Source organism: Stigmatopora argus, chromosome 24 (assembly GCF_051989625.1).
Source record: "Stigmatopora argus isolate UIUO_Sarg chromosome 24, RoL_Sarg_1.0, whole genome shotgun sequence".
Lineage (NCBI taxonomy): Eukaryota > Metazoa > Chordata > Actinopteri > Syngnathiformes > Syngnathidae > Stigmatopora > Stigmatopora argus.
The window spans coordinates 615339-641855 of NC_135410.1; the positions used below are offsets into that span (position 1 = coordinate 615339).

General features: G+C 38.7%; 2 protein-coding genes across 2 annotated transcripts in view; one reads left to right on the plus strand and one right to left on the minus strand.

The window, feature by feature from the left end:
* Positions 1–895: 895 nt before the first annotated feature.
* On the minus strand, positions 896–14555 carry depdc1a (DEP domain containing 1a). The gene is made up of 12 exons (XM_077594582.1): positions 14361–14555; positions 11689–11954; positions 11442–11580; positions 11156–11256; positions 10944–11074; positions 9352–9399; positions 8289–8426; positions 7077–8015; positions 5671–5843; positions 4618–4794; positions 2735–2941; positions 896–1785 (listed from the first exon to the last, which is right to left on the minus strand). Exons 1-12 carry the CDS (start codon positions 14406–14408, stop codon positions 1651–1653), a joined length of 2502 nt encoding a protein of 833 aa, XP_077450708.1. The 5' UTR covers positions 14409–14555; the 3' UTR covers positions 896–1650.
* Positions 14556–15491: 936 nt separating this feature from the next.
* aspm (assembly factor for spindle microtubules) overlaps positions 15492–26517 on the plus strand; it is a 38799-nt gene continuing 27773 nt past the window's right edge. The window contains exons 1-14 of the mRNA XM_077594725.1: positions 15492–15992; positions 17250–17393; positions 17812–19276; positions 19799–19861; positions 19997–20098; positions 20367–20513; positions 20602–20841; positions 20939–21006; positions 21117–21258; positions 22371–22501; positions 23569–23744; positions 23823–23968; positions 25696–25781; positions 25866–26078. Coding sequence (XP_077450851.1) covers positions 15714–15992; positions 17250–17393; positions 17812–19276; positions 19799–19861; positions 19997–20098; positions 20367–20513; positions 20602–20841; positions 20939–21006; positions 21117–21258; positions 22371–22501; positions 23569–23744; positions 23823–23968; positions 25696–25781; positions 25866–26078 — 3402 coding nt within the window. The 5' untranslated portion in view covers positions 15492–15713. The remainder of the gene's footprint in view (positions 15993–17249; positions 17394–17811; positions 19277–19798; positions 19862–19996; positions 20099–20366; positions 20514–20601; positions 20842–20938; positions 21007–21116; positions 21259–22370; positions 22502–23568; positions 23745–23822; positions 23969–25695; positions 25782–25865; positions 26079–26517) is intronic.

Below are 26517 nucleotides of genomic sequence, written 5' to 3' on the forward strand. Positions count from 1 at the left end.
ATTTAATTTTATTTAGTGTTTTTATCTGCTGTTTAAAGACTAGTTGAGAATCCAGAGACATTCCTAGGTATTTAATTTCTTCGACTACATTGATTGTTTTCCTTGGACAAAAACATTGGGGTCACTGTTATTTGTCGCTCTTTTTGATAAGTACATATAGATAGTCTTAGATATGTTTAAGTGCAGTTGGGATTTTCTAGCCAGTAACTCATTGCATCTGTGAGTTCCTGTGCAGCATGTTCTTTGTCTTTCATGTAGACATATAGAACGGCATCATCGGCATACATTTGGCAGGTAACAATTGAAGGACAACAGCTTGGCAGATCATTTAGTAAAGACTGAAGAGCAGTGGACCTAGCACTGCCCCCTGCGGTACCCAAAGACTGTTATCCCACGAAGTAGATTTTGTGTATTGTATCCTGACGCACTGACATCTCTTGGACACAGCAAGACACTTTCCGCAACTATGCTTCAATTCCGTGCCATTTGTTCGCAATGAGATGCGTCTCAGCTGAACAGGAAAAGATGCCAGATGCATCTGCCCGGCTGTGTCTGTGTTTTTGAGCTGCTAATTGTTCTACACTGCCACCATGCATGGAAATCAATGAGGGAAATTTGTTCCTAATCTGCTGCTGTGCAGTATCCTTTTTTTACTAAGTTTTCTTCAACATCAGCAAAGGTCATTTTTAAATCAGTCAAGCAAATTGTGTAAACTCGGCAAGCAGCCATCCTTTCTCGAGAGATATAGGTGGACTTAACCGAAAGTTAAGTTTCCCAGTGATTACATAGTAGTATTCCGATTTTTGTGCAAAGGGCATTTAACCAGTGGCCACTGCCAAAGGAATAGTACTCTCCATTTATAATGCTGTGATAAAAAAAATGAAAACAACATATGAACCAACAAAATGTGTTTATAATGCCTGAATTTGCATAGATTGAGAGAAACAAGTAAAACTGCATAGGTCTCCATGAACAGTGCATTCAAGACATTCAAACAAAGGTAAAATAATACTTCACAGGCTGAAACCAATAAATAGCATACAACATGAAATTTGAATGTAAGGCTATGCTTAAGGCAATTACCTTAACAATCAAGAAAAAAGCAGGTACTAAATAAAAACTTGAATTTTAAGTCTTAAAGGGAGCATAAATGGTATACTATTTACAAGTTAACTGTTGTAACTACAGCTTTTTGGACTATTATAAAGCGCTAAGTGCAAAATGCACATGCAGACTGCAGAAATATTAATCTATATGCTTTCCCAGTTCTCTCGCAATACAAGGGTTGAAATGAACATGTCAATTAGTCTGATAAATGTTTACTAGATAAAAACATCTCACATCAAAACACATTGTCAAGCAGACATCCTTTTATTAATCTAAATAAAAATAAAAATAAACAATATAATCTAACTCCCAAATGACATACACAAATCTATCTATCAAAGATAGATGTTAAAAATCAAGCTCTGCAAAAAGAAAAAAAAACTCAGTAAAACCATGCTTTCCTCAGCTTTGTCACACATGGATGCATGCACGGACCCACGCACATACACAAAACCAATACTAACATGTTCCTCTGTAACAAATGTTTTGTCATGTAAATTCAAATGTGAGTGCAGTTGAGGTGCAGCGAGAAGTACAGGGAGTTTAGTTTCTAATGCCAAAAGTTTTGTTCTTCCTGATGAGAAGCGGAGCTTTTATCTTTGGTTTATTGTCAGCTTTCCGGACCTTCTCGGTGGAGGGGAACCGTTGACTATAGATGTCAGGGTACTGCTTCTGAAACTGAAGACGGCAAAATTAAAACACGTAAAAACTACCTCCTAAAGTTAAATACAGTAATCCCTCGAATATTGTGGCTTAACTACATCGCAGATTTTTTTCTGGGGGACATTTTATTTTAATCAATTTTTTTTTGTAAGTTCATAAAAGTGTGAAAATACACGCTGAAACTCGCAAGCGGAAGTCACTCCCCTGTCTTCCGCTTGCTACTAGAACTCAGAACTGAAGTAAAAAAATAAAAAAAATAGGGGTGACCCTACTTTGCGTTTTTTTTGTTTATCCTGGCCATGTCTGGTCTACATTAACCGCGATAATCGAGGGATTACTGTACTAGATACTGTGCTGTGCTCAAGTGAAGCCTTAAGCTAGTAGTATTTATAAATTCTTGTTGGCCCATTGCCCTTCAGCCTCTCTATCCATCTATCTACCCATCTCTATTATTCTCACAATTGCATACCTGTCAACCTCTGCCGATAACTGCCCTTATAAATGATTATGATTCCCCTTACAAACCCCCAAAAAACCTTACAAACACCGTACGACTCGTACGGTGTTTGTAAGTTTTTTGGGGGGTTTGTAAGGGGAATCATAATCATTTATAAGGGCAGTTATCGGCAGAGGTTGACAGGTATGCAATTGCACCCATGATAATTAATTCATCATTGTCATCATTCAATCACTTGGTTTCTTTCGAAATTGAAACATATTTTTGCGTATGCACAAAATACAGAAGAACTTGTCACTTATTGTGTAAATTGTACGGTAGTCGTTCTGAGCCAAAATACAACTACGGTAATTTCTAAACATTAAAAATGCCACAAATGTAAACATACTAACACATTCAAAAGAGACAGTATGGTTAAAAAATGACTTGTTCTTCAATTCTGAAAAGGTCTAGTGACCGTTTTTAGAGACCTCTTTTCTAAGCTACATTACGTACATATATTTTTACCTGCTTCAATTTTTTTCGTCTGTCCTTCTCTGTCATGTTTTGGTCGGACATTAACGTCTCTAGTAAATCCTCCATTGCTTTCTGCGAACATGACAACTTCTGCTGTTCAAATTCATCACCACTAATTTGACGGCAGAAGGTATACATTGGCAGAGGAGCGCACACTGCGTCGCCAGTGTTAACACTAGCGATGTCATCTATTGGCACCTGTAGTGGAGAAAAGTAGCCAGTTTTCAACAAAGAGTACAAATCTAATGAAACCAAGAGATGAGATAAAAATGAGAGGAATCTTCTTGGTTTTTTTAATACAAAGGAGGCTTGATTTTATAAAATCAAATGTTTAACTGCAAAACCAAATGTATTTATTTATACAGTCGTACCTCTACTTACGAAACTAATTGGTTCCAGAACTTTTTTCGTATCTTGAAAAAAGTACAGCAGTACTTTATATGTGAATTATCTCTCTAATTCAGGGGTAGGGAACCTATGGCTCGGGAGCCATATGTGGCTCTTCTGATGGGTGCATGTGGCTCTTCGCTAACTTGTGAGGTAAAATATGTATTTAAACCGCTGGTGACAGAGCCGAGTCCCGGATGCACCAATAGGAGCGTCACGTCGGCACTATGGCGCTGACACTACCTCAAACTTCAATCATCTTTTTCTTTTCATTAAACTTTTCTGCATGTATATTTTCATTGATTAACAACTAAGTAACAGTGTTGTCAAAAGAATTGTACTTTAAAAGTGGTAAAATGACCCAAAAAAGAAAAAATCACATCTAATTTTCACATTTTTACTCTTAAATTCGGAGTATGTCTCTCAAGGAATAAAATTTGAAAATAAGAATTGTTCATGGCTCTCTATGTCAAAAACGTTCCCGACCCCTGCTCTAATTCATTCCACGGTCCTCACACAATTACCAACTAAACCCTTTGTTTCCCTATGAGCCGATGGCGTCAGAAAGCCGTCCACTTTGTAGTACATTTTAGAGCTTTACATGTGCCCTGTGTGTGTGTGTGAAAATATGTGCAGCGTTGCATTTGTACGGTTTTTAAATCGCTGCATAAGTGGAATTGCAATCATTAATAGGGGAGCATTTAGCCGAGGTGGACTGGGCATGATATGCACGCACGCATTCCCCTTTGACCCGTCGGCGTCAAAAAGCCGTGCATTTTGTAGGGAAATTTAGACTTTTGTGTGCCCTGTGTGAGTAAATATGTTCCGTGTGTAAATATATGCCACGTTGCATTTCTACCTTTATTTTTTAATTGCTTAATAAGGGGAATTGCCATAATTAATAAGGTGGACAGGGCATGATATGCGCATGCGCATTCCCATTTGCCCCGCTGCGTCAGAAAGCCGTGCATTTTGTAGTACATTTTAGATTTTTATAGTGAGGATAAAGCGGTTCAGAAAATGAATGAATGAACATATGCCCTAAGTGTGTATGTGGAAATACGTACCGCGTAGCATTTGTATGTTTTTTTTCTCATTTAATAAGGGGAATTGCAATCATTAATAAAGGGAACATTTAGCCGAGGTTGACAGGTATGCAAGAGAAAATCTTGAAACATGGATGTTGGTGTGAAACAGTCAATGAGAGCCCAGTAGAGTGTGGCGAGGTTCTAAAGTGAGAATAAATGCATCCGTGACAATATTTTCAAAAGAAAATAACGGATAAAGAAATGTATTTACTTTTTGGGGGATTTCGTAACTTGGATCTTTTTCGTATCTCGAGGCACTCATTTGCATATAAAAAGCTTTTGTAACCCGAAAATTTTAAGTACCTAGAGGCATTCGTAACCTGAAAATGTACGTACCTAGAGGCATTCGTAAGTAGAGGTATGACTGTAGTTTGCAAGCTATTTTTAGAAGTATTGTACCTGTGCCATGCGCAAATACTCCACATGGTCATTGATGGCACTGACCAGATACTCAGGGACTGAGAGAATACTTTTCTGATGATCCAGTAAAAAAGAAACCAATCTGGTCGCTAAGAGCTCATCCAAATCACCCTCCTCAGCACTTCCTAGAACACACCCTGAAAAAGTGTGCACCATCTAAAAACAAATAAATACATAAAAATGAGAAAACTTGTATCACACGTGACAGTTGTTACAGCACAAACTAGGGATGAACGATATTGGTGGAAAAAACCCTACATTGCAATTTGTGGGGGATCGAGATATATTGCGATATTAAAAATTGAAGATTTTTCACCAGATGACTGGAATATGTCGGACTGGGAAGGCTGTTTGGTTGAATCTCCATGACCATATTGTATTCATAGAATACTGCTAAATCCAGGCTAAAGCAAAGAAAAGGTGAATGTTCATTTCCAGGTGTATCTCATCAGTGAATGATGAGGATTGACGAATATTAAGGGGATCAATGAGGCTTTTTAAGTAAAACAAAAACAAAAGTTTGCATGTTCAAAAAAAAAAAACAATCGGACACTAATCTGTAGTCAAATGAATTGACTACAAATTGAAGTGAAATGGTGTGTTTATTAGATTATTTTTAATATGCGGTAAAAATTGCATTTTAAAAAAGTGTTTACAAATCAAATGTGTTTAAACAAACTTCCCATGTATTTTCTTTTACAAAATGAAAACTCTGAATGAGATAACATTTGGATGAGAAGCTTTGCGGCGAGATAAAAAAAAATATTCTGGAGCAAATTGAACTCCCCAATTATTCTCTTTTTTTATACTGTTTTTATACAATAGTAGGGAGGGGTCAACTAAGATACGTGTAAAAGGACAATCTACGCATTGTTAACCATGTCTTGCTTACCTGATAAAATCTTTTAAAAGATGCCCAAACGTAATGCTAACAAAATAATGAGAATGAATCTGTAGCATTATAAAAAAAAATTAAAGAATGCCAAGAAGTGTAAATGAGAAAACAGGATATGTTGGTATTCTCTCTCTTACCAGTGTTCGGGTGCCAATGGCAGGGTGAAGGAGAGGCATATCCACATTCTGACTGATGCGAGACATCATCCTCATCAGTAGCTGCAACTTCCTTCGTGAGGAAGGCGGGAGGAGAAGGGTGCATAACTGCAGGGCCTCAATTGCCACTCTCTCAGCTTGAGGTTGGGGAAGCCCTAACCGCATATAATAAAACAGAGGAATCTTTCATTTCCTTGGCGCTATAGTGTCACAAATCACGACTAAAGTCCTCATGCAGAAACTCATTCTTTTGTAGTTTTCCCTTTTGCATGGATTTTCTTGCAATGCAGCAAGAAATTATGCAAGAGACGAAAAAATGAATAAGACACTAAGCCACATTGCCAATAGCAAGACCAGAATGGATACTTAAAGGATAACAGACTAATCAACTACAGTGGAGTAATCCCTCGAATATCGGAAAAGTTGCGAAGTAGGGTCACCCCTATTACAACTTTTTTTTCTTCAGTGCTGAGTCCTAGTAGCAAGAGTGGCTGCAGCGTGGATTTTCACATTTTAATTAACCTTTTATGAACTTTAAAAAATAATAATAACTAATTGCGGGAGGAAAATCGAAGTAGTGAATTCGCGATAAGTGAAGATGCGAAAATCGAGGTTTCCATTACATTAGGAAATTCTCAAAATGGAAATTTTGCTATAAAAATCTTGTAACGGTAACGCCTGAATAGAGGAAAATACCACAAAAACGGTTTCATGAGGTGGTTTAGGTTTTTACGATGTATCGGAAGTGTCCAAGAGTTTACACACCCACTTATATATCTCCATTTACACACCACAGGAAACTACCAAATTCGTTAGCGGCCATCTCCCGTCAGTAAAATCTTGAGGGACAGCCTAAGACTTTAAGAGAGGCTTTTTCGAAAAGCAACCTTCAATGGAAACACGCTCAGATTCCTATTTTAATTTGCTGACATTTATTAAATATCGCGTTTTTGCGAAAACTGTAATGGAAACACACCCAATGGTGACTTGAGTAGGGCACTATCAAAGCAATCTAAATTAAAATTTCTACATAAAAACTAGTATTAGTTCTTGTTACCTGGTATCTGCTTTAGTTCATCCCAAAAATATTTGTTGAGTATTATGCAACAATGTAGCAAAAAAAAAATACTACAACATTTCTGCGCTACTCAGACATTTTCTGAATGGGTTCTAGTTTATTAACGCTTGAAAAAAACCTAAATTTTACTTTAAACTTTGAAGACTTTAAAGTGATGCTTTAGTTTAAACTCCTCTACTGTGATATTAATAGTTGCATTCCAGAGTTCCAATTAGAAGACAAGTTGTTATTAGATGTTAGATTGAGTTAGTTTGGTTAAGCATTAGCTGAGACACAGGCACACACACACACAGAAATAACCAGGTCTTACTGTGCTCAAACTGTTGTTTGTGATGCTGCTTTCTGGCAGTAGGCACACAAATAGAGGGTTTGGACAGGGATGTAGTTTGAGGCATCGTCGACATTTCCAGAGAACTAAAGCAGCGGCGGACAGCTGCAGGTGCGCTCCAAAGATTAGATGCAGTGGAAGTCAGTTGGGGTCCACTAGCTTCTGAGGTAGTTTGGAGTGAACATGAATTGCTTGCAAGAGATGAGAAGTTGGCGTGATGTTGGACAGATGGCAAGAGGGGAATTGTGGCAACATGGGAGTGATGCTGGTCCTCTGAGATGTTTACATTGAGGCAGCTGGTAGTTCTGCCTTGCCACTTAGTCTCCATAAAATTTTCTTCATTAGTTTCTACAACTACGTCCAGACAACTGCCCACACTCTTAGGTCGCAAATTGTGCATCCTCCGTGCAGGCACAGAATGCTTTGTAAAACTGTGTGGAGCATTTACAAATGGAACTGATGATTTTCTTGAGGCAGAAGTGAAGTCTGAATAGTTGTGAGTTGTCGTCCAGTTACTCTCTTGACTCCTAATGCTAGAAGAGCAGGATGCCAGGCTGTCATTGGATAAAAAAATCGGTTTCCTAGTCAGAGGGGTGGAGTCATCCACGATTGTCTCCAATGAGAAGCTTCTGCTTTGTTGACTTAAGGAACCTGCAGTGCTGAGACTCATATAACTGCCACTTAATGATGCACTGATAGAGGTACCCTTCAACAGTGCTAGGTGGGAGGACTGCACTTTTCCTCCAAGCACTTCGGTCATGGGAGAGTCCGTCTCCTCGCATGTTCTCTGTCTAAGTAGTGACAGCAGGAGACACTCTGTGGAGCGAAACGATGTCTTGGCTGGAGGTGGTGCTGAGTGATGACCGTGCTTCTTGCGTTTGCCTTGCTGCACAGTGGGCTCTGCAACATACCCACAGTACACTAGACAGAGAGGCAGATAGAGAGTCGAGTGGTGCAGGTAGAGTGAGTGCAAGCACACAGTAAAGGGGAAAGGAGAAGCATCAGTTAGTTCAAACTTTTACTGTACAGGAAACAAAGACAAAACAACAAGCAGACAAAGACTAAAGAAGGCGCCGTTAGCTTTTTACAAAAGAGAACCAAAACCTCTGTTAAGAGTTAAAACGGAATCACTTATTAATGTTTTCTTTCATAGTGAACAGAAAGATCTAGGGGTCCAGTGAGCGGAGTACCTACCCAGAATGTTGATAAATAGTTCATACAACTCATAGGTGAGTAACGGCTGTGGAAGGCTGTAGAAGTAATCTGACACCATTTTGAAAACATCCCTTTCAAAACCTGGATAGGATGGCTGTGCACTGTCATACTTTGGCCCTGTATAATAAGAGAAGTATTCTATTAGTTAAACTATAATGAGTTGATTTATGTAGCAGCAAGTCAAAATAATATTTACTTAGAGCTGGGCGATAAAACAATAACGATAAATATCGTGAAATAATTTTTGTCAACAATAATATTTAAAACTTTAAAAATTCTATCATTTTAAACTAATTACCCCACCCGACCACCATAGAGAACGGGGGCCCTGTTGCAAAATGAACGCTAGTTCCAGACCAACGCTTAGGATGACAAGCTTAGGAAGAGGATGACAAGGAAACATGTTTTTAGGATGTTAGCAATGGAGGCTAACACGGAGCATGAACGCAAAAGGACAATAACACGGCCAAAATAAGCGATTATGAGATGCAAGCTGACCCGCCAAAAGATCCAAGTGAATTCTCCCTGGCATTTTTTTTTATTTTTATTTTTTGCCTCGTACCTTTGCAAAGAGGAGCCATATTGAAAATGTCCTCAACCCACTGTCCTCATTTGAGGCAGCCTGTAATATTTTTCTTACTTGATATCAAGCAGTTTTCCCATTTTATGTAAATGTTCTGAAAATGTTGCAAACATCTAAAACTTGTTATCTTGGGTTGAAATGGGTTAGGTTCATCCAACTATTTTATTGTAAATGATCAGATGTGAGGTAAATTTACTATCTCTTTTTGTGAGGCTGAAAATTGTCTGCTTGCCAAAAGTTCATACTTGAATGAAGAGGAAAGTAATTTATTTACTTGTTCACAGAAGTTTGAAGTGTCAAATTTTAAACAAAAAAAGATGTGATAATTATCGATCAACTGATATTTTTTTTTTTTCATCGTGATAACAATTTTCGTCATATCGCCCAGCTCTAAATCTACTGTATACGTGGGAAGAATTATAAATATGGTAACTGATTCTAAATTACGCTTTTACTCACAGTTGGCCAGGCTCTTCATAGCTGACAAAACCCAATGAGGAAGATCATCTATGGAAAGTTTAAGTTGGCTGTCACTCATCACCGTTAAAGTAATTATCAATACAAATGTCATATTAATAGGCTCCTGTATGAATTCATTTCGGTCCACAACTGAGGGGGATACAGCCCAACACGGCTGTTCTATGAGATCAACGAGAATGTAGGAATTAATCAGGCAATTGTTGATTATGTAAATTTCTATTGCTCAACAGGTGAAATGCTTTTGGCCGGGTGACGTCTGTACAATCATCTGGCTACTTGAACCGCTCAAGAGTTTTAAGAAAAATCACATGGAGACCCCCATGTTAAATGTGGTGTATTATATGCTGTATGTTTTAAATGTTTCCGCTGGTGGCTTGAGATGGGGTTTTTTACACTTCCGTTGGCGAATTTATGCGTCATGTTTTATAATTCCTCTTTCACGGGACAATTTTCAGGGTATAAAAAAAAGATAGTCTTACCCAGGGGTCAGGAACCTATGCCTCAAGAGACACTGCAAGGTTTTGGGGTATTCTGATGTAGGGTGATAAATGCTAAATTAAATGTGTTCAAGAGGCTTTTTAGACTCCTATGTTTACGTAAAAAGAGAGAGTTGTTACTGTTGGCGCGTCACATTAATGTTAACGGATTCATGTAAGGGAATGCGAATGGGGATATTATTGACTTTACGTGCAAATTAGGCAAATCAGCTGACAAATTAGCCTCTGGTTTTATCTTAATTCTACTCTAAAAGAACAATTATGGATGCTTGTTTATTTTGGAAACATTGAGTTGGGAGTGATGCGAACTTCCGAACTTTAATCCTTTCGAAATCCATGTTTTTTTGTCTTTTTGATGGGAAAGAACTGCACTTCTACAGATAAACTTTTGGAGTACTTTGTATTACATTTACATGTGCCAGAGCCACATTGCTACACCATTTTGTACCTCCACTGTTTGTTGATCCTTTCTAAGGCTTTCATTGAGTTGTATGGCAGTTGGCAGTCAGGTAATGCTTACAGTAACCACAGAAATAAGCATTACGACAATGGGGGAATAGTAAAGCTTGTCAGGACGTCTGCTTTAACAACGGTTGCTAGGATGTATGATTGGTCAATGGTCACTTTTGGGGTGGAGTTTGTGAAAGGTTGATTGGCTTTCAATATCTGCATGTTTTCTCAAGCGAAATGCTACACAATCACTTCTTGACAACAAGAAAGTGACAGTAAGCTCTATGAACAAGTGTTTGTCAGATAAACCAGTATTATATTCATACCTGTCAACCTCTGCCGATAACTGCCCTTATAAATGATTATGATTCCCCTTACAACCCCCCCAAAAACCTTACAAACACCGTACAACTCGTACGGTGTTTGTAAGGTTTTTGGGGGGTTTGTAAGGGGAATCATAATCATTTATAAAGGCAGTTATCGGCAGAGGTTGACAGCTATGATTATAATATAACATTAAATATGTTTTTATAGTCTTTTGATACCATGGATAGAAAGCATCATTTGCTGTTGTACATACCACAAGTGGAAATATGAATAAGGATAGGTAGGTTCTAGTTGTACCTGTCTTGTCATCCAGGGTGACTACACCATGCGTGTTGACTTTTGTCACATTATGGATGATATTTTGAGGATTTATGGAACAGTGGTCCAATACGGCATCAAGAGTTTCAATACCCAGAATCTTCTGCAGGCTGAAACACACAGAGAGGCAATACCTCAAGATCATGGTCCTGATCTTCATAAATTCGGCACTGAGATGTATGTTGTTTTACTGGATCAGTGTGGTGTCTCTCCAGATATTCTGTTCGTCATCCCCTGTCAGCTCTCGTCTTTGTACATGTTCCCCTATATCTTCCTCTATTTGGCGATTTTCCTGTCATTGGCAAATAAATAATATTCAAAAATGTTAAATCTCTACATTTTTAAATATTATTTAACATCAGAGCATTTCAGTTCAGTATATTGAATTTTGAGAAGAGAAAAAAAGGGTTCCAATTGTTTGACATGCAATATTTAAATACTGGTATCAGGAATTCGATTGTTTAGAATTATGCTTACTTCCTGTTCATTTTTCTTCATACTCTTAAACCTGAAGAAACCCTCTTTATCTCGAAGTGAAGACTTTTTCTTTATTCCTTTGGAAACGGAGGGAATAGGAGGACAAGGGACGGGCTTTAGTGGAGAGGTAGCTGGAAACCTACCAAATAGTAAATGGATAAATTAAAGATGGTATAGCAGCAAATACATTTATGCATCTAATGGGTAGTCTGCAATTCAAAATAGCAAATTAGGTAGTTAAGATTACCTGTAAAGTGTGTTGTTTTCTTCCAGGTCTTCTGTGCCCCACCGACCCTTCACATCTTCGATCACATGGTTCTTTAGAAACTTCTTGAGCAGTTGGACTGTCTGTTGCCGGGTGACATCAGGGCCAAAATTGCTGTTGTTACAAAGCATTTGATGCAGCCAGTCCACTGCAGCAAGTGCCGTGAAGCAGTTACTGTAATTTCTCAAATTTTGCCGGTGCTTCTTCAGGGGCATACCAGCCCGGAACAGACGAGTGATTTCATTCCACTAAGACAAAGACAAGTTACAGCTAGTTTACTTCAAATGCATACATACAAATAAGGCATGGTGTGGTTGATTATCTAACTTCAGAAGAGAAATATTTCTTATAATCACATGTATTCTTTCATTGCTTTTAAATAATCTGTATCTACATGTAGGACTTTAGCTATCTTTTAGTTTGGAGTCAGGAGCCCTGTGGAATTTAAGACCCATTGTGGGCTGTGTAGGTAAAACAAGTACGTACAGTGGTACCTCCACATATGAGCTTAATTCGTTCCGGGACTGAGCTCGTATGTCGATATTCTCGTAACTCGAACGAACGTTTCCCATTGAAATGAACTAAAAACGAATTAATTCGTTCCAACCCTCTGAAAAAACACAGGATATTAGATTGGAAAAAAATGTTTTATTTCTTCTAATTCGCCATCTATTAACAAAGTAACACATAACTAGTGGTTTAATATTACTAAAATGTGTTTAATAGTACTGAAATTATATGGATTTCAAAGGGGGGAAAGAGAGAGAAGGACAGAGAGAGGGGGACGGAGGGTGGGGGGTTTGTTTTTTGCACGGCAACACACTCGTTTAATAACATAAACAAATTTAAATGAACTTGGATTACGATGCAGACACTCAAAAATAAATTTAATCTAACCTTACACTAAACTTAATTCTAATCTTCGAAGGGGGGAAGAGAGAGAGACGGACAGAGAGAGGGGGCGGAGAGGGGGGGTGGGTGCGCTTTTTGCACGGCAACACGCTCGTCTAATAACAAACAAATTTAAATGAACTTGGATTACGATGGAGACACTCAAAAATACGTTTGATCTAACTTTACACTAAACTTAATTCTAATTTTGTATTTAACCGGGTTGGCTGTATCTGCCCCACCCCCACCTGACTTTCTCTATCGATGTGCTGTTTGCGTTTGTATTCCCTTCAAAATATTCCAAAAATGATGCACACAAATGTCCCCATAATAGGATAACGCACAACCACTTGCCAACGAGAAGTAATATATACTCGTACTAGTGATAGCTACGCCATTCGCGCTGAGTGACGGAAAAAAAACAGTGAAAAAAATTCAACGCCCCGCCAGTGCTCGTAGATATCTGTTATACACGAAAGAGATGCGGCAAAAAAGACTGTGTGCTACAATGATAAACAGCCTCTCATGTCTTGGCCACCTGGCTTTCTCGTATCTCGAAAATTTTCTTGTATCTAGAGATAATTATTTGCTCGAAATTTTACTCGTATCTCGAAATGGATGTATGTCGGGGTGCTCGTAGGTCGAAGTACCACTGTATAACTAATTCAGTTACCCATGCAGGGGGGGCAAAAAGGGGACAGAATGGTTGCTCTGTTCTATTGAGATGGGCAAGGGAAGATCGCACCTTTTGTTCTCAACTCATCTCCTTGCTACAGGACATGACTTGAGTGACACCCACTTGTTCATTTACATATACAGTCTTAAAAGTGGACTTGTCTTGGGAGCGGGCCCTCCCTCCAAGTCGGAAGCCACTAAAGCAGGGGTAGGGAACCTATGGCTCGGGAGCCATATGTGGCTTGTTTGACAGGTGCATATTGCTCTCCGCTAAACTGTGAGGTAAAATATGGGAACCGCTGTTGAGAGCTCAGTCCTGAATGCATCAATAGAAACGTTATGTGATCATTGTGGCGCCGACACTACCTCTAGTGCGGCTTTAAACATTTTTTTTTTTCCATTAGATTCTTCTGCATGGATACTCCCATTATCATTGATTAGCAGCAGTGGGGCAATGTTGTCAAAAGATCTCAGAGAATGTTTGTACTTTAAAAGTGGTGACATTACTACAAATAGCACACATTTGAGAGTATTTTTACTTTTAAATTTTGAGTATGGCTCTCAGGGAATAACATTTGAAAATATGATTTTTGTGGAGTTTGCATGTTCTCCACAGCCCTGCATGGGTTTTCTCTGGGTACTCCACTTTCCTCCCACATTCCAAATACATGGATGGTAGGCTGACTGGACACTAAATTGCTCCCTAGGTATGAGTGTGAGCTTGAATGGTTGTTTCTCTCCTTGTGCCCTGCGATTGGCTGGCCACCAATTCAGGGTATCCCCCACCTCTGGCCCGAAGTCAGGTGGGATAGGCTCCAGCACCCCCCGCGGCCCTAGTGAGGATAAAGCGGTGTAATGTCTATTTGAAGGGGGACCCGATTTAACTGTCAGAGACAAACGCCACATCAACAACTTCAAAATCAAGTTAGTTTGTTCCATTAAAGGACAGAAGCAGGTTGAACATTAATTAACGTGTAATGCTAATTCACGATTTAATCCTTTAAATGCGACGTGAAACGCACTGCCTAGGAGAATAGATAGACCATTAAGTTTGTGCGCAAACATTTAGCTCGTTAACGTGAACTTACCAGCTTTGTAGCTCGGTACGGCCCCGGTGTGATTATATGCGAATTCATGTTTATCCCAAAATGTCAGAAGTGGTGCTTTCAATTCGAGTCCATTATAGAACAATTGTTTAGCAAACATGTAGCATACGTATTAGTACATCTTCTTCCGCCGCCTGTTCAAAATTAGGAACCATGACTTACTGCTCCAGGATTGGACAAGGAAAAAGTCACATGTCTGCATCACGTGGGCTGACGTAACAATCAAAATACATACTACTACAGTTTCGAGACACCGTCTGTGACGGTCTGTCCTATTTTTTTTCATTTTCGGGTTAAAACGAAAACCAAAAAACATTTCCAAGACTTTAAAACGTGATTGGCGAATGTGTTTACAGTCCATTTGTTGAATTAACCATTGAATTTACGTACCCAAATATGGGGCACCGTTTGTAAACCCGCTCTCTGTTAAAAAGAAGGCACCATTTTCTCATATTTAAGGCCACGCAGTGTTTCAAATATGGTGTAAACATTTTAAAGTCATTTTTTTATTGTTTTTGCAGATTTCCAACAATATGTAACAACTTCAGTATTTATTTCTAAATAATAAGTGCTAAGTCTAAGTCGTATGTTTAAATGTGAAACTTTAATTATAAATCTCATCTCATTTTCTGAACCGCTTTATCCTCGTTAGGGTCGCGGGGGGTGCTGGAGGTGCAGAGGCGGGAGACATCTGGATTGGTGGCCAGCCGATCGCAGGGCACAAGGAGACGGACAACCATGCACACTCACAAGCACACCTCGTGGCAATTTATCCAGGCTGTCTACCGTCTCTGGGGGATTGGCTCCAGCACCCCCCGCGATCCCTAACGAGCATAAAGTGGTTCAGAAAATTATATATATATGATATATGATATATATATATATATATATATATATATATATATATATATATATATATATATATATATATATATATATATATATATATATACACACATACACACACACACACACACACACACACACACATATATATATATACACACACACACACATATATATATATACACACACACACACTATGAAGCTAATAGATGACACCCGATTGGTGAACTTTTGTTTACGCGTTTGAATTTGACTGAAAGTCGGTTACCATTGGAAGAGAAGGCGGTGACTCCTCGCTTATCATTGGCTGTCTGAGAACATGAGTGAATTTCAAAAACACCATCCTGCGAGTGTGTCCCGTGTCAAAAGTTTGAAACCTTTGGTTGTTAGCAAGCCTGGTAGTCTATTGTTAATCGTAACTTTTGGTCGATTTCACAAATCGGCGAACGGAGTAGAATGTAGTTTTAGTTAGGTTTTGTCAAATTTAAGATGTCTGGAACTTTATCGACATCTTACGGACAACGTGGGTTTATGGATTTCAGTCCAACCAAGAATGGCGACACTGACAAGGAAAACGTTCCTGTTTTGACCCTTGAGCTTTTTTCCAAGGCACCATTTGTATCATTTGGAACAGTAAAAATAGGCACCTCGAAGTCTACCATTCTGCGCATTGAAAATCCATCCAGCGAGACGGAGGCTGTGGTGACTGTTGACAGGATTCCATCAAGCAAAGGATTTTCTGCGGATAACAACTCATTCACAATCCAGGCATGTTATTCACCTTGTTTTTTTTAATGAAACTATTCGCCAAGGTTATTGAAATGTACAACTGCCTGGTACTTAGTTACACCTCAGCTCAGTGCTCAATATTCGTGTTGTTGTTCCTTTTTAAAGTGTCCGTGACAGTGAAATTGCAAAATGGTGGGTCTCCCTTTTTGCTGTAAAACAGGGCAGTTTCAAATTCACCAAACTGTGGTTTCGTCATATCTTCATACTCATAATTATTTAACAGAGGTAACATCTTAACACACTTTCCTTTTAATAATAAGAAAGCTATATTTACACAGAAGCTTTTACTATAAGTGATAGTATTGTGTTTTCCCCCTGTTAGTACATGTATATATTAATCACAGAAACACTTCATGTAAATGAGATTTGGCGATGTCATCTATAGGTCATGAAATTTGAGATTTGGGATTGTCCTCTACCTTCCTAGGCGGCCCGACGGATGAGTGGGTAGCACTTCGGCCTCACAGTGGGGGCCTGGGTTCAAAACCAGGTTGCTCCACCTTTGTGGAGTGGCATGTTCTCCCTGGGCCTGCGTGAGTTTTCGCTGGGTACTCCGGTTTCCTCCCACATTCCAAAAACAAGCATGCTAATCTAATTCCAAAGACATGCATGGTAGGCTGATTGGACACTCTAAATTGCCCCTAGGTATGAGTGTGAATGGTTGTTTGTCTCTTTGTGCCCTGCGATTGGCTGGCCACCAATTTAGAATGTCCCCCGCCTCTGGCCCGAAATCAGCTGGCATAGGCTCCAGCACCCCCACGACCCTAGTGAGGATAAAGCGGTTCATAAAATGAGATGAGATCTACCTTCCAAACATTAGTTTTTGCTTATCTGTTTTTGGCAATACTGGCAATCTAGTCACTTGAACTAGGTAGATGCTAAAATATGCGGCATCAGACAGCATTATCCTCCACAACGTCTGTGTGTATATGCGCGAGTCCTTCCTCCAAGCAGATATCTCGTTTGCCTACAAAACACTAGTGGACCGAATTGGGAGGGCAGCAGCTGAGACTGGTTTGTCCCATCAACACCATAGAGCGCTGAAGTGAAGCATAATTGCGGGAGGAGATCAATCTATCACCTAACATGGACCTGTCACAGCTCGTTTATGTCACAAAAAGTGGCCTTAAGAAGTTGTTGGCAGAGAGAGGGGGATAGAACCTAAAGGGCTCATTAAAAGAGCTGATATGTCCCGCGAAGAATGACCTCTACTAACACAAATAATGTTATTTGCAGCCACAGGACTCTTTTAGCCTGACTCTCAGCTGGACTCCAACAGAAGAGGGTGGAATCAGAGAGCTAGTCATCTTCAACGCCAATGGGTTACTCAAACAACAGGCAGTTTTGCTGGGAAGAGCGGAAGCCCCCAAAAAGAAAAAGGTAAGAGTTGCTGGCATATTTTACTTCCAATGCTATGGGTGGGCATAAAAATAGACCAGTGTGTGGGCAAGCTCAATAACATTCATTAATTTTGAACTCCAATTCAAACATACATTACGGGTATGTCACAGCCTCGCTCCAAAATTGGATGAATAAATGATTTTTACATAAATATTTTAAATTTGACTTTCCATTAATATAAACAGAGTATATTTGGAAACTTTGGGATAAAAAAATAAAAAAAAATAGAGAGACAGAAATGACGGTTTACATGTGTTCGATTTTTCCCGTTTTTGTTATTTACTGGTCTTTACTTTAGTGACTTCCCCTGCTACTGAACTTGAGTGTCCCCCCACCATTGAATTGATTGCTATTTCTGATGCTTCATGGTATATTCTCCTTTTGCTTTGCCTTTTAGAAGAGCCTCTGGGATGCTATCAAACATAAGAAGAAAGGTGAAAAAGGATTTCCCTACAGAGCAAAGAAGACAGTACCACTGACAAAGATGACTGCCAGTAAAACAGTAGTTGTTTCCCAGAAACAACAGTACAAACAAGAAAAGGCCCCCAGTCCACATTTCTCTCTTAATGATGGAAAAACAGGCAGAGATAAATCAGTCATAGAGCATGGTCTCCTTGTTGGTAAACCTCTGAATTCAGAGCAGCAAAGGTCATTAAAACCAATTAAAAATCAACGGTGCTTTGTGGAACAGGAAAATGTGCTCCATTGTCAGAGACCTCTTCCTCTTCTGTTGGGCACAAATGAGACAGAGCTGAGAGGTAGTTCAGGTTCTTTACCTGGGACAGTTGACAATAAAAAACTCTCAAAAATGCTTGATGAGACTTTGTCACCTATTGGGACACCAGAGAACTTAAAAAAAATAATGCCTCAAATTCAGCCTGGGAAACAAACACCTTGTTCTTGCCTGAACGCTGTGCACGGTCCAGTAGTATCTTTGAATGATGCACTGGCTCTCATTAACTCAGACCTCAGCCTCATCAACAGCAGTCTTAAAAGCAGCAGTCCTAGTTGTGACTTGTCAGATTCTTTGGAATTCAAAAGTGAAGATCATGACCAATTCCAGGCCTGTTTTGATAGCCTAGACCCCTCTGAGTCCACAGAGTCCAGACTTACTTTCTTTGTGAAGAAAAATGTTGGCGTACCCAAGGTTGAAAAGCCTTTAGAAAAACCTAAGAAAATCTCTTTCAACTGTGAAACAGTAATCAAAAACAAAGCACCAGTGACAACTCTTGAAAGTGTTAAAAAAATTAAAAAGTCTAGGCGGCGTCTCTTGGAGAAAACACTTGAGTTATCAGAGAGTAGCAGCCAGTCTGAGCATGGACCAGGTACTCCCATCCTCCCTGTAATAGAAGGCGACACAAGGACAAAGGGAAGTGATTCCACCTCCGACATCGAAGAATTTAATGACAGACCAACGCTAAGGCTGGATGATGTTCAAATGCGCATTAACACACACCTAAACTCTCCTCCAAGTAGCGCTCACTGCAATGTCTCCACGTCATCACCTACACATAGCGCTACGGCGACATTTACAATCTCCTCCCCGTTACCTCTCGGACAATCTTCTCCACTTCCCTGCAGCAACAAATTATATCATCACCCACCTGAACCATCTCAGAAAACAGATAATCCTCATCATCTTGTTTCAGGCAAAATTTCTACCCAGGAAAACTTGTTTCCTGTTCACATGGTGACGGAAAGCAGGAAGAGAAAGAGTGACCAGTATTTGAGAGATGTGGAAATTGACAATGGTAAAATAATGCGGTCGGTTAAGAAGAACAAAACGGTGTCTTGGAAAACTAAAAACATCGAATCATCAGAGGAAAGCAATACATCACAGAGACAGCCAGTCAAATTAAATGGTATGTAGCGTTAATTTACGAAGTCCTATTTATAGGTCTCTTACTGAATTAAAGGAATTATAAAGGCCAAGTGGGGCACATACGTTTTAATAAAGATCGTTTTTTTTTACCACACAAGGAAAAACAAAAACATGGAGAGTTCTTTTGTGAGACAGCCAATGGGAGACCAGATAATTTCAACACAAAATAACGAATAAAGGAAAGGAGTCGACGTTTTGTGGGATTTCGTAAATTGGATCTTGTTTTTTTGTGAATGAACAATTTTGGCTTAAATCAGAACACATTCTCTGTAGACATTCATTTACAAAAGTAATTCTGAACAGACATGGGTACTGCCTTGTTCCCAACCTGTTGTGGAACACCTGCAGAATGTATTTTTACTTTGAGTAAAAAGAAAAAAAAATCACATTATTTGGAAATAGTGGTAATGGTTTTTTTTATTTTACTACTATATGTAAAGTACTGAGAGTGTTTTGGGATTTTTTTTTTTTTAAATAAATATTTATTTCCAACATACTGTAGGTTCTGTGAAGACCAGAAAGTCATCAGTCACTGCACAGACAAAGCCACGAAGTGCCAATCGAGGTATAAAATGGTGTATACTGACAAAAATAATGTCAAATAGTTCCTTTCTACTTGTCCCACTCATTTGGCAAATTGGCATGGTCGTGATAAATTTAAATAGCAACGATGCAATTAAATCATTTATTTGTTCAATAGGTCCTGTCTCGGCGAGGTCAACCAAAGCACAGAAGGTCAAGTGTGTGAAGATGGCTGCCATAGCAATGTCAAAGTTAACTTTTGTCAAACCGACTCAGACAGGTATTTGATGGCCATTTAATTGAGTTCAGTTTTTAATTTTACTTTATATTCTTCACAGAAAACAATATTGGATTTATTATTGCCTTTTGTCTAGAACTGTTTTCCTGACAATTTTTCATGATGTAAAGGTTCATCTTATTTCTTCCAATTCTGATTAAGTATCAACTCTCCTGTTTGTACTGGGCTAAGCTCATTAGTTGATGAGGTGGTTATTTCATGATGTGACTTGGTTATAAAAAATAAATATTCTGTTGTTTATTATCTCTAGCCATACCCAGGCATCCACTTCCTTTTGCTGCCAAGAACATGTTCTATGATGAGAGATGGATTGAGAAGCAGGAGAGGGGTTTCACATGGTGGCTCAACTATATCTTGACCCCAGATGATTTTAAAGTTAACACCGAATGTACAAAAGGTTGCATTTGTTGAGTTAGCATTTTGAAAATATGAAAACCGGGGCTATGGTTTTCATAATCATGACATTTTTTGTACTGTCTGTTTAGTAAATGCTGCACCTCTGACAATGGTTTGTGGGGACAACTTCATTGTTTCCAAAGCCCCTACCAAGGAAGAGATGTCTTTCAGCACTTACACGGCCCGGCGAAAGTTAAACCGCCTTCGTCGAGCTGCATGTCAGATATTCACATCAGAAGCTATGGTCAAGGCCATAAAAAGGTTGGAACTTGAAGTGGAAGCAAAGCGGCTGCACATTCGAAAAGACCGCCATCTTTGGAAAGATATAGGTACAATCTTGTTATATCATCGCTTAAAAAAAGTAAAATAAAAAAAATCTAGTAACCTCAATCACATTTTTAAGGTCCATGTTAATTGTGTTTATAGGTCAACGTGAAAAAGTTCTTAACTGGCTTCTTTCTTACAATCCATTGTGGTTACGGATTGGCCTAGAGGTATGCCTTTGGTTAAATTTTTTTCCCTCTGCTTTAATTTAATGTTATTTTTTCTTTAGTTTTTTGGCACCGTTTAAGTGAATATTTAATTAGTATCTCTCCATTTATAGACACTATTTGGGGAGTTGGTCTCGCTGGAGAGCAACAGTGACTCAACAGGTCTGGCTATGTTCATTCTTCAGCGTCTTTTATGGAATCCGGATATTGCTGCTGAGTTCAGACATCCTAAAGTTCCTCATCTTTACAAAGATGGTATTGCTTACATTTTGTCCCTTTCCGTAGTTTGAATAGAAATGGTTTACATTTTTATAGCATCTTAGTGCGCAAAAGAATGGTATACAGTATTTCAAGGTTTTAGATACTCTTAAATGTACAATGTAATGATAATACTTTGGGATTCATTTTAATTACTAAATATCTTAGTCTTGGTGGCCCGGTGGAGATGGGTTAGCAGGTTGGCCTCACAGTTATGAGATTAAGCGTTTGATCCCAGGGTTCGGACCTTCCTATGTGGATTTTGCATGTTCTTCCCAGTCTTGCGTGGCTTTTCTCCTGGTACTCCGGTTTCCTCCCGCATCCCAAAAACAAAGTATATGTTGGTTGAATACTCTAAATTGCCCCTAGGTATGAGTGTGAGCGCCTGATGGTGTAGTGGTTCACTCGCTCCAGCAACCCTTACGAGGATGTGCGGTACAAAAGATGAATGAGTGTGAGCATGGATGGTTGTCCGTCTCCTTGCGATTGGCTGGTCACCAATTCAGGGTGTGCCCTGCCTCCTGTCCGGTGTCAGTTTTGATAGGCTTCAGCTGACCCCACAACCCTTTTGAGCATAAGCGGTACAGAAAATGAATACATGTATGAATCTCTTAGTCTTTGTCGTAGGGATGGTATGTTAAGAATTAACTTTCCTAAGAAATAGATTTGAAAGGGATGAACTAAGCGGCAAGTGTTATTCATTAAGTCAAGTATAATGAATTTGGTATTTAAACAGGATTACGTTATTCTCAGGGAGATTATTACATTACATTATTATGAATAGAATACACTGATTGTTAATTTCCCAATATACCCTTGTGACTTAGTGTTAGTCTAGTATCTGTCTATAGTTGTGGCGAGCTTCAAACAAGAATCACATTCACATGATAAAGTGTCGACTGATAAAAACTGATACATACAATGAATGACAAATTCTGAAGTATTTTTTTAAAAGATGGTAATGTAACATATTAGACACAGAATGTCGTATTGTGATATGCGTACTGTCACAGATCCCACTATACAGATACACATATATAATACTTCTACCCACCTCTTCTCTTTCATGATGTTGATGTCAAGTCCTGCTGTTTTTTTCTTCTGTTAAGGTCACGAAGAAGCGCTATCTAGCTTTACTCTAAAAAAGTTGCTGTTGCTAGTGTGTTTTTTGGACAAAGCCAAAGAGTCTCGCCTCATTGAGCATGACCCTTGCCTATTCTGTGTTGATGGAGAGTTCAAGGTAGGTAGGAGCAGCAGAGCTGCCAACCTCCATCGACCCCATTTCAGGAGTACCCTTGTCCCATTTCAGGAGTTTTATGTTTTCATCAGGAGTGAATGCGATTCGTGCAAAATCGATATAGTAAAATGTAAAAAAAAATCACGTAGGACAATTTAAATCGAACTTATCATGCTCGGATGATTCACAATGCACTCTTGTTACCGAATCCATCCGGTTTATAGTGCAGTTGATTCAAATGCGTAAGTAAGGTGGCATTTAAATAGGAAATTTGGCGCTTTTCCGAAATGATTGCTTAAAAAAAAATTAGTTGAACAGTTTTGGGATTTCTGGAGGTTAGGGAGGTTGTCATGAGTCCCGGAGTTTGCGTTGGTTGTACGGAGAAAACTCCTAAAATTCCAGGAGTTGCCAGTTCGGGAGCAGTGATAATAAAAGCTGTGATTGCAGTCACTAATATGAGTTTCCAACCATTTTATATTAGGGTCGCTGTCAGAAAATTTGAAGCATGCTAAGGCCAAACACGATGACATACAGGGTTTTGGTAATCTTGATAATGCTTGGATTTTACTGTTGTGTTTTCAAGGTTTGGAAAATGCTTGAATTTTGCGACATTCCTTGAAAATGTTTTAAAGTGTCAGGCACACTGTTTCTCAGTTCTCTCAAAAAACACAAATTTTTAAATGCAGGAAAATAAATTTGCTTCATCACTGCTACACACTCGTTCTTAAATTCATTTCCATCTCGGCTCTTAAGAGTTTTGCAGTGGCTGGCAAGGATGCAAAAACATTATCTGACTTTGTCATGAAGGCCAGTCAAAGGCTAGATGCCAGGGTTTACAGCCAAAGTTCTACTTGTACCTGTATGTCAATCAAAAGTCAAAGCACATAACAGGGAAGAATGGACTATACCCCCACACCCTCAAAAACAAGGATCTGATCAACTGACAATACCTATGAGATTCAGCTCTTCATATATTGGGCACGATAATTAAGTGCTTTTCTAGGTACATGAATAAATTACTGGCATTTCCCTAGCTCCTTTGTTTAAATATTTGTATTTTTTTTCTTCAGACAAGTAAAGATCTTTTGCTGGCCTTCTCAAGAGACTTTTTGAGTGGGGAGGGAATTCTCCCTCGCCATCTTTCATACCTTGGACTATCCGTATCTCATGTTCAGACTCCTCTGGATGAATTTGACTTTGCTGTAATGAATTTGGCAGTTGACCTAAAATGTGGAATTCGACTTGTGTAAGTGACCTAAATTTAAATGTCATGTTGTGTCTATTGTTTTGTAGATAACCATTAGACTGCTTTGTTCCCCTCTAGGAGAGTTGTGGAGCTTCTAATAAAGCAGTGGAACTTTTCAGCAAAGTTGCGGCTACCAGCCATTAGCCGCTTGCAAAAAATCCACAATATTGATATTGCTTTGCAAGTCCTCAAAAATAGAGGGATCGACCTTAAGGATGAACATGGTAATTATAATCTCTCCGGTAAAACATTGTGTTAAAAATGAAGGGAATAAATTTTAATCCACAAATGAGCTTTCGTTCTAAGCCTTGTCATGTTTATCAGAATTTTGGTGCTGTCGGAAGTGTGTAGAATGTTCCTCCAAAAATTGTATGGTTCAATTGCTAAATTACCGTATTTACTTGCATATAAGCCACCCGCGTGTATAAGCCGCAGCCTTAAAAATGTTGACATTTTCAATTTCTCTTGTATAAGTCACCCCCTGATTCACAATTTTCACTTCCATATCCACGGTTTTAATGGGGAGTACAAATGTGTTACTTTGAACGGAAAATCCTAAGAAAAATCATCGCATGTGGTATTTCTGAGTTACTGTATAAATATAAAGGACATTATTAGGGTCGATATAAGTTAATATGCCTGTCTTTTTAAATGCAAAATATCAAATTATTCAATTTGAAAAAAAGAAATGTCTATCTAGATAAGAACCTGATGCTTTTTGACAGAAATTACAATTTTCTTATCAGAGGTTTAAGATCTTGTGGCAGCCATATCGCTTCTAATGTCAAAATATCTCGATTCTTTCGATGGTTCATATTACTGCAATAGTTGTCTCTTTCGAACAAGAAATACAACTAAAAAAAATCTAAGTGGAATTTTGTTTTATTTCCAAATCACAATCATGTAGCTAAACCTCAATTCAAAAGAGAATTCCCATGAGTGGTATATACAGGAGGTGTGACCGTAGCGGTCTATTTTTAATCAGCTCTGTGTGCAATAATAGCATGAGATACGTACACATTGCGCAGGTATCAAGGCTGATATTTTAGCGATCGACCGCAGGACTTTCGATCAACCTTAACAACAATTGGGATGTGCTGACATGGTAAACGAGCACATATATCAAGGCTACTCGCGTCTGGCCAGTCAGAGCACATTTAACTAGGCAAGATGGCGGCGCCCTAGGTAAGATGGCGGTGCCTCGAGCAAGCAGTTTTTTCGCGTTTTATGCAAGACTTTTTTTTCTTGAATTTCATTCATAGACGTCAAAATAAATATTGTTTCGCGTTTTATCTGTTTATATCTTCTCTATTTTGAAATAAATTACCATATCAGCTGCATTTTCTTACGTTATGGTGTTATGGCGTTGTCACCTTGCAGTTTCGTGCATTTCGTCTTTTTATGCGCAAATAAGCCGTATCCTCGATTCAGTCATCATTTTTTGTCCTACAAATGCGGCTTATATGTGAGTAAATACGGTAACTGTTTGAAGCTATATACCTGCAATCAGAAATTTTGAGACTTATCACCATTGTTTAGAATGTGAGTCTCAAAGCTTTTGACCTTCATTCGTCACCATTTTTTTTTTGTTCGTTGTGTTGTTATTGATAAAATGGGAAACTGACTAACCAGGAACAGACACTGATTAGCCTTATACCAGTAGGGTGAGGCCAGAAAGTACTGGTACTGTACATGGCAATACACCATGTACGCTTAGATTTTTTTTTCCCACAAGAATGAAGTTGTCGTCCACCGCTGCACTCATTTTAGTGCCTACCCCAGTTTTTTGTGAACAAAAATTTGACTACAACTGACAGTTAGTTGGAATACGTTAATATCATATCTGTGCTTGTGTGATTAGATCTTTCAAATTTAGTCTGTGCCATATGTAGGTCTTGTCCATTGTGAAAGACAGGCTTGCTTTCTGGGCTAATAATTTCTTCATTCTTAGGCTCCATCATTGATTCAAGAGACATTGTGGATGGGCACAGGGAAAAGACTTTGAGTCTTCTTTGGAAAATCATTTTTTCTTTTCAGGTGTGTATCTGATCATTGGTATAACAAAGTTCTTTTCAATAATAATCATAATTTCCAATAATCTCAGTATTCTCTCTTGGTCAGGTGGAAGTGATTTTGGATGAGGATCATTTAAGGGAGGAGATTATCTTCTTGAAAAGAACCCTAAGGACAAAACAGAGGTTGGCCTCTGTGAGGGCTGGTCACGGCTTTGAGACTAGTGGAGTAAAGCCTAAATTTCTCTATGAGCATGGCAGCACTAAAGTGGTTCTGCTGATGGAATGGGCCCGTGCTGTGTGTGACTTCTACAATCTGACAGTGAGTTTGTGAGATCTTGTTTTTAAGATGGCTCAGCATGGGTTCTGGTTGTAGACTTAAATTGTCATATTAAAACTGATGGATCAAACTAATTTTGAAAATGTTGTCATTTACAGAGTCAGTGATCCCAGCAAGTCAAACTTATTTTGGAACAAGTTTTTGATATTAGTTTAGAATATGATATAGGTTATGTGACAGTGCTTTGTTATAATGATCACTTATCATTTTGATGTCAGGGGAATATCGAGTAAAAGAACCCCCCCTTTTATCTATTTACTTGTTAATTTCATCATCTATCAATTCTTTTCATTTTTGTTAAATTTAAATTTTGTATTTGAGTCATTTTTTTGTCTACGGGTAAATTTAAATCTGTATGAAAACAGGAAAGTAGAAAGGAATTGAAAATTTTATTCACCTGAAGTAAATATAAACAAAATTA

Coding starts and splice junctions, on each gene's coding strand:
- depdc1a (XM_077594582.1), bottom strand. CDS start 14,408: ATGAATTCGCATATAATCACACCGGGGCCGTACCGAGCTACAAAGCTG. Junction 8,427..9,351: donor TATGAAGAGCCTGGCCAACT/GTGAGTAAAAGC, acceptor CTTATTATACAG/GGCCAAAGTATGACAGTGCA. Junction 8,016..8,288: donor ACTATTTATCAACATTCTGG/GTAGGTACTCCG, acceptor CTCTCTGTCTAG/TGTACTGTGGGTATGTTGCA.